A 16,200-nucleotide genomic window follows, 5' to 3' on the forward strand; every position below is an offset into this window, starting at 1 on the left:
GGTCCATTATTCAATTATGGCTCATATGTTTTTCAACACTATTCTCTTGCCTTCTCACAGTAATCCTTGATCTCCTTACTAATCAAGAACCCCTATCTATCTCTGTCTTAAATACTCTCAATGACTTGGCCTCCACAGCCTTCCGTGACAATGGGTTCACAGAGTCACCACCTTCTGGCTGAAGAAACTCCTCCTCATCTCATGTCTAAAGATCATTTCTTCACTGAGGTTATATCCTTGTTCTTAGTCTCTCCTTATTTTTGATTTTCAGGAGCAACCTTTTGGTTTTTGGGGCCTCCTTTTCATGCTTATTAACTCATTATAAGTGATGCAGTCATGTAGTAACACTGTCTTCAGTATTTGTGTTGACATATGCATTCTTTCAAATGCATTCATTCATGGAACATGGGCATTGATGGCTAAGGTAGCATTTACTACCCTCCCTAATTTCCCCTGAGAAGGTGATAATAAGTTGACTTCTTGAACTGCAGCCATCAATCTGATGCCGGTACCAAACAGTGCTGTCAGGGAAGGAGTTCCAGGATATTGAGCCAGCGATAATGAAGTAATCGTGATATAATTCTGGCACAGGATAGTGTGTACATTGGAGGGCAACTTGCCAGTAGTGGACTCAGACAGAAGCAGATTCAGAAGAATACATCGCTATCCTCAATAGTTACTATCCTCCTAATAAACTTAAATCCACAACACACAAGGAAAACATTACTCTTGGACACCAGAGTATTTAAATTGACATAAGAGAATGGGCAAAATTTCTACAAGTTTATTTTTAATTACTGACATACAAAGAAATCCACAGCCTGGCGAGATCTCAGCTCGTGCATTTCCATTCATATATCAATGCAGCTGACAGGTTTTAACCAAGCAGTTACTAGACTTTTTATTGCATCTCAAGTCTCTATTTCAGAATTAATTTTAACAATTGGCACACTGTTCAATACAGTAGAAGAATCCATAGTTGCTTCTGGACATACGCAGCCTTAAGCTAGAGAATCTACAGTCATTTGCAAGGAATTCATTGTGATTTCAAGTTTCCTCAAGTCTCAGTTAGCTGAATATTCTTTTGTTTACAGGTTTAAACTTTCTTTCTCCTTTGTATCAGAAATGCCTGGACTCAGATGCCCCAGCTTAGGATACACCCAATCTCAGACATCCCTAAACTCAAACATCTCTGGTCTTGGCTTCCCCAGAATTGATAAACTTCTGGTCTCTACCCAACCTAGCCTTAGACACTCCAGGCCTTGGACATCCTAGCCTCAGACCACCGCAGCCTTAACTATCCAAGCCTCAAGCCCGACTGGCCTTGACGCAGCACTGGCAAATGGCATCCCTGGCAGTTCATTCCTTTCCTTTCCTTCTTACTTGCCTTGCTTCTGTTCCTCCAATTTCAAGCTCTCATGTTTACTCACTACCTCTAAAGTAGAGAGATGCAAAGTTGCCCAATCATGGAGTGATTTCTCCTCATTTAATGAGTGACCCTTAATTTTAGAATAGGGGCCCTAGTTCTGGACTCACTCACAAGAGGAAATGTTCTTTCTACATCCATTCAGGAACCTAGAATCCATCAGTGAAGAGACTACACCCTTTGTGCAGCAGTCACAGTATTGTTGTCTGTGATTTAAATATTCAGCAGCACAGCTTCCCATTTCCCCAGTTCCTATTGAAGGCTACCAATGTAAGCTCGAAGGGGCTGCCATTTTACCAATAAGTCAAATAAGTCATATTGTCAAATGTATATTAAAGTCACATTCATAATTTCAAACTTAATATTTCATGAATATTTGTGAGCACCATTTACAGAAGGGTTGCACGTTCAAGGAGACAGTCCACCACAACCTTCTGAGGTAAGCAGTGTTAACCATGCAGCACTCTCATTTATGAATGTTGTGGATACAAATCCCACTCAAAAGATTTGAACATAAAAGGAGGAACTGAACATTTTCAGCTGCTGCAGGAGTGCTGCACTGTCAGAGTTCCTGTCTTCTGAATATGAAGATAAACTGAGATCCTTACCACCCTTTCAGATGAATGTGGGCATTCCCCTGGCATTACTTGAAGGAGTTCTTGACCGATCTTTATCCATTAACCACATACTGCTAGCAACAAATTATCTAATCATTCTCATATTGCTGTTTTATGTGTGCATAGATTGGCTGCCACATTCTTACATTGTAACAATGATAACAAGTATCTCATTGGCTGTAAAGTGTTTGAGATATCTTGGAATCACAAATAGTGTTATATGATGAGATGAGAGTGCCAGTCCCTGATGTCAAGGCTACATTTAACTGAGTGTGGCATCATAGAACCCTAGCAAAACTGGAATCAATGGGAATCAAGCAGACTATAAACCATTGCTTACAGCTATACTGGGTACATGGGAAGATGTTTTTGATTATCAGAGGTCAATCATCTCAGCTCCAGGACATCTCTGAACAAGTTCCTCAGGGTCCTAGGCCCAAACATCTTCAGCTGCTTCATCAATGACCATCCCTCCATCATAAGGTGGAGATATTTGCTGATGATTGCACAATGTTCAGCACTACTCAACTCCTCAGATACTGAAGCAGTTCCAGTCCAAATGCAGCTAGACCTGGACAATGCTTGGGCTTGTACAGAAAAGTCACAACTATAATTCATGCCACACAATACTGGACAATGACTATCTCCAGTAAGAGACAATCTAATGGCAACTTCACGATCAATATCCTGGAACTTACCATTGGCAAGAAACTGAACTGGACCAACCATATAAATACTGTGGCTACAAGAGCAGATCAGAGGCGAGGAGTACTGCAGTGAGTAATTCACCTGCTGACTCCAAAAGCCTGTCCACCATCTACAAAATACAAGCCAAGAGTGTGATGAAATATTCCCCACTTGTCTTGATGGGTGCAGCTGCAGCAACATTCAAGAAGATTGACATCACAGGACAAAGCAGCCTGCTTGATGCACACCTCATTCATTCCCTCAACTCATTCCTGATGCTCAGTAGCAGCAACATATACCATCCACTAGATGCACTGCAGAAATTCACCAAAAATGCTGAGTCAGCACCTTCCAAAACCACAACCATTTCCATCCAGAATGACAAGGGCAACAAATATATAGGGATGCCACCACCTGCAAATTCCCCTCCAAGCCTCTCACCATCCTGACTTGGAAATACTTTGCTGTTCCTTCAACTCAAGATTCTGGAATTCTCTCCCTTATGGCATTGTGAGTCTACCTAGAGCACATGGAGTCCAGCAATTTGAGAAGACAACTCACCACCTTCTAAAGGACAAGTGGGGTTGGGCAAGAAATACAGTCCCAGTCAATGAAGTCCATGATTAAACAAAAATCATGCTCTTTTTTTCTAGGAATGTTCTAGTTCCTAAGAATGGCCAAACAACGTAGTCTTGCCAGATTAGTCTATAACCTGAAACCAATACTGTATGATGAGACTATAATATATCTCCTTTGTGTTTATCTGTTATTAGATTACTTACAGTGTGGAAACAGGCCCTTTGGCCCAACAAGACCCGCCGAAGCACAACCCACCCAGACCCATTCCCCTACACCTAACACTACGGGCAATTTAACTTGGCCAATTCACCTATCCTGCACATCTTTGGACTGTGGGAGGAAACCCAGACAGGCATGGGGAGAATGTGCAAACTCCACACAGTTAGTCACCTGAGGCGGGAATTGAACCCGGGTCTCTGGCGCTGTGAGGCAACAGTGCTAACCACTGTGCCACCGTGCCACCCAATTTGAGATATTCATTTTAAAAAAATAGTGTGCGCGTTTCTGTTGTGTTAAACAAAATATACAGAAACAATTTGCCGGTATTGAGTAAAATGTTTAAATGTTACATTTTGAAGTAAAATGTTTTCCATTAAACTAATTTAGTTTTTCACATATTGCTTGATAACTATGGCTACTAAAACTCTATCAATCCGCATTTTGAGAACTGATAATGTAACTAACACTTTGCACAAGAAAATTCCAACTTTCCACCACTGTGTCAAAAAGGGTTTGCAAATTGCACTCTTGAATGATTTAGCTCTAATCTTTTCAACTGTGCTGTAGTCCTACACACCCCATATCTGCAGAAGTAGGTTCTCTTAATCTACCATATCTGTTCCTCTTAATATTTTGTAAACTTTGATCAAACCATTGCTTAACCATCTAAATAAAATCTGTAATAACTGCAGAAGTTGTAAATCAGAAACAAAAACAGAAGTTGCTGGAAAAGCTCAGCAGATCTAGCAGCATCTGTGAAGAGCAATCAGAGTTAACATTTCAGGTCTGGTGATCCTTCCTCAGAACTGTTATGAGGAAGGGTCACTTGACCTGAAATGTTAACTCTGATTGCTCTTCGCAGAGGGGAAGCGAGGACTGCAGATGCTGAAGATCAGAGTCAAAACGTGTGGCATTGGAAAAGCACAGTAGGTCAGGCAGCATCTGAGGAGCTGGAGAATCGAGGTTTTGGGCATAAGCCCTTCATCAACATTTCTGATGAAGGGCTTATGCCCAAAATGTTGACTCTCCTACTCCTTAGATGCTGCCTGACCTACTGTACTTTTCCAGCGTCACACTTTCCTCTTCACAGAAGCTGCCAGATCTGCTGAGCTTTTCCAGCAACTTCTGTTTTGTTCCTTAACCAGCTAATCCCAGGGAATACTACGATAGTTTGTGTAGCTCTTCTTATAGCTAAATCTTCATAGTACAGGTATCAATCTATTAAATCAACACTGCATTTACTCTAAAGCTAATGTAACCTTCCTAAGATGGAATGTTCAGGACTGCTTCCGATATTTCGGATTTACAGTTGATGGGATTATTGTATCCATTTCAAGACTGTTTTAATACTGTTTTTATTGCCCAAAAAATAACATCTCAGCTTCCAACATCTAGAAGTTATATTTGTATCACAGCAGGTGAGCCAAACTAATGAGTTTTTTTTTTGTTTGATTCTATATGGCTCGAATCAATTCAATACTTTGAACCGCTCATGTAAAAGTTTTATAACAAAATGAAAAAGATAATCATTGTACTTGTGTTCTCTTATGTGTCTTTTTCACTCATGCCTTACATTTAATTAAACTTTCTCCATTTCTTTAATATTGCTCTTTCTCCTCTCGGTTTCTGATATTAGGGGAGCTTGTGATTCATTAGATGTGAAAATGGATTTAAAGACTCCTCGGTGTGATATTTTACTGATTCATTCCTTAAGCCTCATGCTCCCAATTAATTTTTGAGCTGGGAGGGCGAGAAATTTTGATATAATTATAAAGAAAGCTTACAACATCCTGAATACTCAAGCTGAATGCTGATAACTTCGTGTCGCCTATGACAATTGTTTCTTTCTGCTCAATTGACAGAGCTATTGTCAAAGATTCCCATAATTTAACAACAGCCAGATTAGTAAATTGGCTTCCTGCTTCACTCAAATAAAGCTGTCTATTATTGTCAGTTGCCTTTCATCTTGTTATCTAAACAACAACCAATAGATTTCAAAAATAAGCTGCTATAATTGTAACAGAAACAGTGCATTGAACAACCATGTAAACTGCAATGTGTGCACTGAGAGGCTGATTAAAAGCAACATCTCTTTCTTGACTTGTACTTGATAACTAAAATATGTCCTTGAATAGACTGTTTCACACAAACCATTGACTTACCCAGTGAGGACACAGGACATGTCTTCCAAAGAAGAGAAATAGTTTGGACCTATTAAGGAATAGGTTACCTCAGTGTAAGGAGTTTAACTTGAAAATTTCAGATCAGAAGCATTTGGTTTAATGCTGAAAGAGTTATTTGAAGCTGCCAGAGTCTAAGCCCAGTTGTATGAAAACTTAAGAATGGGCCAGTAAGATTCTCAGGATTTTAAGTTGATGCTGGTGTGAGTACTGTAAAGGGACACTTTTGAGATTAATAAGATTACATTTTATCAAGTGTTTCAAATTTTTAAACTTGTCTTCTATGTGGATGGCTTGGTGTATTCTATTTTACCTTCATTTCTATTGGGTAATAAACTTCTGCTGTTTTATTGTTAAAACCAAAGCAGCAGTAGTAAGGGCTTGCGTTTCACCACTTGCCCAATACTAACATCAGCAGGGATTATTATAATTCGAATAGAATGTAAAACTGTATGATTTAGAAACAGGAGAATGTTGCTCAGTCATAATCCTTATTTGGATAGCTGGTGTGGACACGATGGGCTAAATGGCCTCCTCCTGCATTACAACAATTTTGTGATTCAGGGGCCCAGACACAACTTCCAGGTCAAGCAGTGTTGTACCTGTATTTCACCAACCCAGTCTGCCGTATTTATCTCTCACAATGTGGTCTCCTCTACACTGGGGAACTGAAGCGTAGACTTGATCAGTACTCTGTCCAGAAAAATGACCCTAAGCTTCCAATTGCCTGTCACATCAACACACCACCTTTTTCCCTGGCCGGTATCTCTGTCTTCAGCTGGCTGCAATGCTCCAGAGAAGCTCAGCGCAAACTGAAAGCACGTCACCTCATTTTCCATTTGGGAACTCTACAGCCTTCTGGACTTAGTATTGAGTCGCACAATTTTAGGGCTTCAGGCATTTTCCCCCATGTCCTTACCCCATCTCATACAGCAGGCCTTGTTATCACAAAGTCCGTTATTAGTTGTGGTTGTGGAAAGAATTCTGAGAGTTAGGGTTTATGACTATTCGGCAAAACATAGTGTGATTAAAGGCAGTCAGCATGGCTTTGTGAGGGGCAGGTCAGGCCTCACAAATCTTATTGAGTTCTTTGAGGAGGTGTCAAGACAGATCGCCGACGGTCAAGAGGTGGATGTGGTGTATATGGATTTCAGCAAGGTATTTGATAAGGTTCCCCATAGTAGGCTCATTCATAAAGTCAGGAAGTATGAGATACAGGGAGATTTGGCTATCTAGATTCAGAACTGGTTGGCTGACAGAAGGCAGAGAGTGGTTATAGATGGAAAGTATTCTGCCTGGAGGTCAGTGTTGAGTGGGGTCCCGCAGGGCTTTGTTCTTGTGCCTCTGCTCTTTGTAGTTTTTATAAATGACTTGGATGAAGAGGTTGAGGGGTGGGTTAGTAAATTTGAAGATAACACAAAGGTTGGAGGTGTTGTCGATAGTAAACAGGGCTACTGCAGGCTGCAGCGCGACATAGACAGGATGCAGAGCTGGGCTGAGAAATGGCAGATGGAGTTAAACCTGGATAAATGCAAAATGATGCATTTTGGAAGATCGAACTCGAATGCTGAATATAGGATTAAAGACAGGATTCTTGGCAGTGTGGAGGAACAGAGGGATCTGGGTGTGCAAGTACATAGATCCCTCAAAGTTGCCACACAAGTGGATAGGGTTGTTAAGAAAGCATATGGTGTTTTGGCATTCACTAACAGAGGGATCGAGTTTAAGAGCCGTGAGGTTTTGCTGCAGCTCTACAAGTCCCTGTTGAGACTACACTTGGAATATTATGTCCAGTTCTGGATGGCCTACTATAAGAAAGATACAGAGGGTTTGGAGAGGGTGCAAAGAAGGTTTACCAGGATGCTGCCTGGACTGGAGGGCTCATCTTATGAAGAAAGGTTGAATAGCAGACTTTTCTCTCTGGAGAGAAGGAGGAAGAGAGGAGCCCTGATTGAGGTGTACAAAATAACGAGAGGAATAGATAGAGTCAATAGCCAGAGACATTTTCCCAGTGCAGGATGGACTGGTACGAGAAGTCATAGTTTGAAGATATTATGAGGAAGGTATAAAGGAGACATCAGAGGTAGGTTCTTTACACAGAGAGCTGTGAATGCATGGAATACATTGCCTGTGGTGGTGGTGGAAACAGAGTCATTAGGGATATTTAAGCTACTGTTGGACATGCACATGGAGAGCAGTGAGTTGAGGGGTGCATAGGTTACGTTATGATATTTTACATTAGGATTAAGTCTCGGCACAACACAGTGGGCGTAAGGCCCTGATCTGTGCTGTACTTTTCTATGTACACACCACCCAGCATTAGCTACTAATAGTCCCCATTTGCAGCCATTCATTCTCCTAGGATGACTGCGATCCACTCATTTGTCTGTCCAACTGTTTTTCTCTCACTTTGGGCTCTATCTCCTCCTATTGTCTACATCTTACCCTCTCCCCACGCCCTACCTTCTGCTTAAAAAAACAACTTTTTTCTGGCTACCATCAGTTCTGAAGGGTCACTGGACCTGAAATATTAACTTTGATTTCTCTTCACAAATGCTGCCAGGCCTGCTGAGATTTTCCAGCAATTTCTGTTTTTGTTTTCTTCACTGAGACGTGGCAGCTGGTAACAGTGACTTAAGGTTTTGGAAGCAGGGAAACAACTAATACATCACTAATCTGGTTTCTTCATTTGAATTGATCATTCCTTCCAAAACAGGCTGAGAATCCAACCCTTTTGTAAGCCAATATGTTAATTCAGACAAAACTAACATGCAATTAAGTAAAATATTCAACACAATTACACCAAATAGACAATTTCACCAACAAATCAGGCAAAGGAAGGAAACAAAATTATAGGGAAACTTATTCTTGTTAGCTTTCTAAAGTGGACATAGAGACTGGGATTTTAACTGAAGTGCATGCAAGATACACAGTAGTAATCTATTTGGAATCAAACAGGATTTGTGGTGCAAACAATAAAACAGTTCAATTTGAAACCATAATGAAAACATCTTCACCAAAATATGTTAAAGTGACCCTTTAGATAAACAGAATATTTACAATGCAAACAGTAGCTATTAATCTAGCTATCTTTTCATTGTGTGTACAGAATAAAAACTGGACACTTCAAATAAAACAATCCTGCTTTCAGATTAAATCTGTTCTATATTTCATGGAAAGTATAATCTAAGAACTTCAAGGAGTCAAGCTCCCAATTGTAAAACATAAATATGCTTCAGTAACCTGACTCAGGCAAATGCAAAGAATTCAGAGCTCAGTTGTTGGTAATGCAGACCCTGCCTATTTCCCATCATGGGAAAATCAACTCGTTATTAAGTTCAACAACTTGAGGCAGATATAACTCTCAAAGTAAAAAAAACATTAGTACACATTTGTTTGATGACTGATTAAAGCAAATTTCATAACACATTTATTCTATACTTTATAGTGATGTTCTGACTATAAGACCAATTAACAAATTAAACATTGATCAATAAGTATTCAAAATAAATTGAATTCATTAAACTGTGGGTAATTATGGAGTGCCATATTTTTAAAGCATTTATCTCAAGTTAATGATATATTTCAAATGTTGTCTTGCTCTCTTCTTTAATGGTCTAATTTACTTTGATTAACTCCCATTGTCCAAGCTACATGTTGAGTTTTTAACACAGAGAAAACAAATTCAATTGTTATCAAAGAAAAGTTCTAATTTTTCTCCTGTGATATGATGGAAAAAAAACAGCATGCAGAAGAGAATTTAAAGTGACAGTTAATTTCTTTTTAATGGAAACAACATTCTTTTCAGTCATCTTGAAATCTTGAGGTCAATGGTCAATTATTACATTGTGAAATAATGTGCAGTAGATTTTACTGCTGACTCAGCACTTAACTAGATAAATGTTAAAATTGATTTTAGCCAAGTTAACTTCTTACATCTTGCATATTTTATTGTCACTTTTCTTAAATCTTTATTCGTCAAATCAAACTTGTATTTAAAGTTTGGGAATTGACAATATGGGACAGTCTTAACTTTGGAGAAGTGTTAATTTTTACCAGTAATAAGAATCCAGCAAATGCAAAAGAGGATTAAAAAATGAAGCAGGCTATTCCACCAAAAGATAGTCTATTTTAATTTCAAATGTAAAGGTGTTCCCTGCCAATTACAAATGAAGTACATTGAGCATGAACAATTATTTTGGGTTTTATTTTGGTATGTACACCAATTTGCATCAAAGCACAAGCTTTAATTTTTAGTTGGGATTTAAGTTCCAATAATGTCACTAACAAACCTTGTGAAGCCATGCTGCAGTGTTCCATAGTATTGATTGTACTCTTTTAAAATTCATGACTACTTGCATAATAGTGAAATTTATAACAATTGTTAAAAAGGAACTATGATCTAAAGAACGGATGGAATGTATAACTTTAGTCAATTAATTGTATTTGTACACACTGAACACTGTGGACATCCAATGATAAATCCAATTAAAGTCATCAATCGCTAGGAATTGACAATCCATTTTCAATGTCAATGAAGTGGTGGAGAATTGTGCTCCTCTCTTCTAAGATCTGATCCTATTTCACTGACTTGAGGTATCCTTTTGCTCCACCTCTACATTGTCAGGTTCTACCTCTAATGGTGAGGTTACTGCTCTTTCAGTCCAATAGGATTTCCTATTGGCCCTCCATGATTCCAACATTTGGGTTTTCATCCAAAAAGAAATTAAAATTTCAGCCATCCTGCCTTAAAAGTTGATTATGTTTCAAATTTTAAATTAAACCTGTAGTGGTTAGAATGAGGTCAGCCAGGTGGACCTCATAGAGTATGAGTTCCCTGATTGGGGCTGTGAATCTGGTCCAACAGGGGGAGCCCTAGCAGTCAGATACAAACAGAAGTTCTGCTCACTCTAGGAGCCAGCCGTGAGCTAGCTGGGTCAGTGTTATGTATTATGCTCGAGCAAATAAATAGTGATTTGGTGACAGGATACCAGCCTACATGGAGTTATTTCAATGATACCCTTTAGATTAGATTAGATTCCCTACAGTGTGGAAACAGGCCCTTCGGCCCAACCAGTCCACACCGATTCTCCTAAGAGTAACCCACCCAGACCCATTTCCCTCTGACTAATGCACCTAACACTATAGGTAATTTAACATGGCCAATTCACCTGACCTGCACATCTTTAGACTGTGGGAGGAAACCAGAGCACCCAGAGGAAACCCACACAGACACAGGGAGAATGTGCAAACTCCACACAGACAGTCACCCAAGGCTGGAATTGAACCTGGGGCACTGGTGCTGTGAGACAGCAGTGTTAACCATTGAGCCACATGAACTTACTTTGGGTACAGGATTATGAATAATGAGCTAAAGAGTGTTCGTGAGTAAATATACTGAAACATTTTTGCAGCAATAAAAAATATTAATGTTCCCCAGTTCAGGGCTAACCATCAGGCATTCAACTCTCATCTACCCAGCAGAGAGTCAAACCAGTTTGCCACAACTTATTCTCAAGGAAGACTTAGGTGCTTGATTCATTTGATCATTTGAATAAATCTATTTCACTGTGGTTGGGGCTAGTGGGGTTGGATTGAATGGGGAGGTAGGATGATTAGCAAGCAGTTACCTCTGAAATGGACATGAGGAAATGCCAGATTTTCATTCTAATTTCATGTGGCATACACATATCATACTGTAGAATGTATCTAACAATTTGGCTTGACAATGGCTTTTTCACTACTCTCCTGGTAACTCGCCAATGCCATTAAGAGTTGACATGGATAGACTTACATTTTTAGCCAGATAAACTTGATTAACTGAGGCATAGACTTTTACACTTCAATTTAGTTCCAGTGAGGTGATGCTCCCAAATGTTGAATCAACTGATTTTCACAGCTTTAATCCAAGTTCTCTTATTGAAATTGTTGCTGATCAATTTAACTTGTAGCTGTCTAAGAACTTTGTCCTGGGTAGGAAGTTATAAATTATCACTGTTATCTGAGGACATAGATTGAAACATGTTTACAGCAGAGGTTTTAGATTTTACTCCACTCCAGGACCTGAGCACACAAGATGGATACCCCCCACAGTACTGAAGGAACACTTCACTATTGGAGTTGTCAACTCTATGTTAAGAAAGTAAATTGAGGTCATGCCTGCCATTGGTGTGGGCATGATAGATCCCATGCCACTGTTTCAAAAATGAGTAAGGGAATATTATACCCAGTGCTTTGGCCTACATAGCATCTCTAAAACAGATTATCTCGATATTTTTGTATTGTTTTTCGTGCAAACTTGCTTTGCATAAATTGACCGCTGCATTGGCTAATTCACCACTATGTCAGCATGTCTCAGTATAGAACTGTGTGCTGTAACAGCTGAGTAGCTGAACTCCAATGTGCAAAGGCAGGCAGACCTGGCATAAAGTGCAGAAAAACTAATGTAGGCTAAAACACTTGGGTATAAAGAATTAGATTTGATAAAAGTTTGTGAGAAGATTTGTAGCTCGGGTGCTTGTTGTTGTGGTTCTGTTCGCCGAGCTGGGAATTTGTGTTGCAGACGTTTCGTCCCCTGTCTAGGTGACATCCTCAGTGCTTGGGAGCCTCCTGTGAAGTGCTTCTGTGTTGTTTCCTCTGTCATTTATAGTGGCCTGTCTCTGCCGCTTCCGGTTGTCAGTTCCAGCTGTCCGCTGCAGTGGCTGGTATATTGGGTCCAGGTCGATGTGTTTGTTGATAGAATCTGTGGATGAGTGCCATGCTTCTAGGAATTCCCTGGCTGTTCTCTGTTTGGTTTGTTCTATAATAGTAGTGTTGTCCCAGTCGAACTCATGTTGCTTGTCATCTACGTGTGTGGCTACTAAGGATAGCTGGTTGTGTCGTTTTGTGGCTAGTTGGTGTTCATGGATACTTGAGTCCAGATTCGATAAAATTGCAAATGGTCAGTCGGCATTCCAGCAGTAAGTTCAATCTTTAACAGGAAAATGTAGAAACACATACTTGGACAATACAAAACCCAGGCTATGAGGCTACTAAATTAAAATAGGAGCACTTACCAGTATAACTGACATACTGCTGGAGCTGCAAATAGATCAGCTGAAAAGATTAAATAGGGCCATTAATTTAATTTATGGCAATGTTGGGAACAATGGAAACAAATTTAAGCATCATATATCTACTGCAGAAGAAGATTTAAGATGACAAAGTTGGGAAAAAAAAATTAAAGATCAGAACATATTTTAATCATGAGAAGAGTGTGATCACGGATTTTGTCAGAGGGACAAGATGCAAGTCACCCCAAGAAGAAAAGGATAGGGCAGAAACCCTCCATTTTGTTCAAATGGTGAGAAACCTTCCAGGAAGAATCAAAAAAATGAATCCTCCATGATCCCAAGAAGGTTATACACAAACATTTTCTTAAGAGAATTTACAAGTTTTAAAAACATAAATCTCTAAAATGTAGAAACAGGCCATTTGGCCCATCAAGTCCACACCAAAGCTCTGGGGAGCATCCCATGAGACCACCGTGCCACCCAACAATGTTTAAAAGAACTAGAACAAACAAGGCAAGGGACTACATGATGGACAGTAGGATCCTAGGCACCACTAAGGATCAGAAAGATCTTAGTGTGCATGTCCACCAGACCCTTCAGACACTACGGGGGGTGTAAACAAAAGTGGTAAGAAAGGCATTAAGGATATGCCTTTATTAGGCATGGCATAGAGTTGTCAAGGGCAGAGAGGTGATGCTGGAACTGAATAAAGTATTGGTAAGGCCACAGTTAGAGTACTGTGAGCAGTTGTGAAACACACATTATAGGAAGATTGCCATTGCATTGGAGAGGATGCAGAGGAGATATATCAGGTTGTTGCTTGTGGTGGAGATGTTTACTTATGAAGAAAGATTGGATAGACTGGGGTTCCTTGGAGCAGAAGAAACTGAGAGGAATGCAATTCAAGTGTATAAAATTATGAGAGGCATAGACAAGGTGGACAGATCAATTACTGAGAGGCCTTGATTTAAGGTAATGTGCAGGATGTTTAGAGGGGATTTGAGAACGTTTTTTTCACTCAGAGGGTAGTGGGAATCTGGAACTCACAGCCTGTAAGGGTGGAAGAGGCAGAAAACCTTATAAAATTTCAGAAGTATTTAGATGTGTTCTTGTAATGTCGAGTGTTGGAAAAATAAGTGACCAGTGTAAACTCAATGAGGTGAAGAGCCTTCTTCTACAACTCTATGACTGACTATATTCTAATGTAATTCACTGTCTGTAAAACATTTTAGGACATTTTTAGAACATGAAAGGCATTATATAAATGCAAGTATTTCTTCTTTTAAACTTTCAAACATTTTCGTTGCCTTGCTTAACAATTCCAAAATTGTGGGCAAGCTTATTATAGAGTCATAGAGCTTCACAGCATGGTAACTGACCCTTCGGTTCAATACGTCCATGCCGACCAGATATCCTAAATTAATCTAGTCCTGTTTATCAACATTTGGCCCATATCGCCTCTAAATCTTTCCTATTCATGTACCCATCCAGATGCCCTTTAAATGTTGTAATTGTACAAACCTCCACCACTTCCTCTGGCAGCTCATTCTATTCCCTGGCTTGCAACTTTAAATGTTTAATTATGAGATTTTCACGCAGATGGTGGTGCATGTATGGAATGAGCTGCCAGAGGAAGTGGTGGAGGCTGGTATAATTACAACATTTAAAAGTCATCTGGAAGGGTACTGTACATGAATAGGAAGGGTTTAGAGGGATATGGGCCAAGTGCTAGCAAATGGGACTAGATTAGGTTAGGATCAGCAGGTTTGTTAGGTTGGTCGGCATGGACAAGTTGGACCGAAGGCTGTGTTTCTGTTTTGTACATCTCTATGGCTCTATATAAGTACATCTAATTATGGTAAATGTAATATTCCTTCGTTAAATAACAATGAGATTTTGTTTACATGAAAGTCTGTTTATTTTAATCTCCATGTTCAAAATTCAAAAAAGATCAACTTTGGAGTTGTGTATGTATTTAAAATAAATTGCAATGATAAGGCTGCATGTTAATTAACAACTATAGACTTCTGATTTAAAAAAAGTAAGTTAACAATAGAACTTTAACATTATCCAGCAATGTGATTTGCAATTTATTCAAAACATCATGGCCTGGGGAAGTCAATGCATAACAAAGAAGGAAATACATAGGAACAAGCTGCTTCTATGCAAAATGTAATACATGAAATTAAAGTTAAAAATGTTTTTTTGGGTGTTTTTTAGCTGCAAAGTTGTAAGAAATGTATTTATAATGCAAATAATCGTAAAGCAATGATATCTGCCAAACTGAAGGTCAGTTTACTGATTAATTTGTAACTGAGCTGTTTGCATTTGCTGCAGTATAAATTGACATTTAACACAAAGGACTATGTGTGAGCAAGGAGAAAGGTGAGTACGAACAGCCTGCTTCACTTTAGGTAGGACTCTGAAAGTTGTTTAATAAGATGTTAACAGTAAATTTATTTATTTTAGAAGTTAAATTGGCAGTATTCAAATCTCTGTCAATCCCAGCTTGCAGGATGCACTAAGTAAGCATTACTAAACTAGTACAAAATCTGAGTCAGATGAGGGTTATTCAGGATTTGAATCATCTCAAAGTATTTCAATACAAATTGGTTCTTTGTTTTGCAGGCTCAAGATGGAAAAGCTGATCCCAGTTGCTTTGCTCCTAGTCACTGTGTTTGGCAGTGGAGTGGTCAGTCTCACTGAAAAATCTGCCATACCAAAGGAAAACAATCCAGTTATACAATTATCTATCCTCAGACTTTCAGCTGCAAATTTAGATTTTGCCTTACGTCTCTACAGACAGATTGCTTCACAGCCAGGCTCAGCTGCCAAGAATATTTTCTTCTCTCCAGTTAGTGTCTCTGCAGCACTTAGCATGCTGTCCTTGGGTGCAAGAGATAACACAGTCAACCAGCTTCTACGTGTTCTTGGGTACAGTGATATGTCCCAAAATGATGCAGCAGAAGTGCACGAAGCATACAAATACCTCCTGCAAAAGCTAACCAGAGAAAATAGTGAACTGAATTTAACAATGGGCAATTCTTTGCACATCCAGCAGGAATTTGTTGTTAAACAGAAATTCCTTGAGGATGCAAAGCAGTTTTATAAGGCAGAGGTAATGGATGTTAATTTCAAAGAACCAGAGAATGCAAAAGGACAGATCAATGCATACATAAACAAGAAAACAGCTGGTGAAATCCAAGATTTTGTTAAAACCCTTGATCCATCAACTGTGATGATGCTTCTCAATTATGTCTTGTTCAAAGGTAAAACATTTTTAAAAATTATACATATGCCTTCAAGCATTTGGACCATAAAAGAGGCATGCAGCAACCAGATCTTGAGTAGGAAAATTTCTGAATTACTTATTTTGCTTCAGAAGATTCATGTTGGAGTGCAGTAATTTGATGACTGGCGATATATAGGAAAGTTAAAGT

The 16,200-nt window shown here is 39.3% G+C and overlaps 1 protein-coding gene across 1 annotated transcript in view; it reads left to right on the forward strand.

The window, feature by feature from the left end:
- Positions 1–9,292: 9,292 nt before the first annotated feature.
- LOC140475910 (uncharacterized) overlaps positions 9,293–16,200 on the forward strand; it is a 65,360-nt gene continuing 58,452 nt past the window's right edge. Inside the window, exons 1-2 of the mRNA XM_072567837.1 lie at positions 9,293–12,667; positions 15,389–16,029. Of these exons, the coding sequence (XP_072423938.1) occupies positions 12,432–12,667; positions 15,389–16,029 (877 nt within the window). The 5' untranslated portion in view covers positions 9,293–12,431. The remainder of the gene's footprint in view (positions 12,668–15,388; positions 16,030–16,200) is intronic.

The sequence above is a fragment of the Chiloscyllium punctatum genome, chromosome 4, assembly GCF_047496795.1.
Source record: "Chiloscyllium punctatum isolate Juve2018m chromosome 4, sChiPun1.3, whole genome shotgun sequence".
Taxonomy (NCBI): Eukaryota; Metazoa; Chordata; class Chondrichthyes; order Orectolobiformes; family Hemiscylliidae; genus Chiloscyllium; species Chiloscyllium punctatum.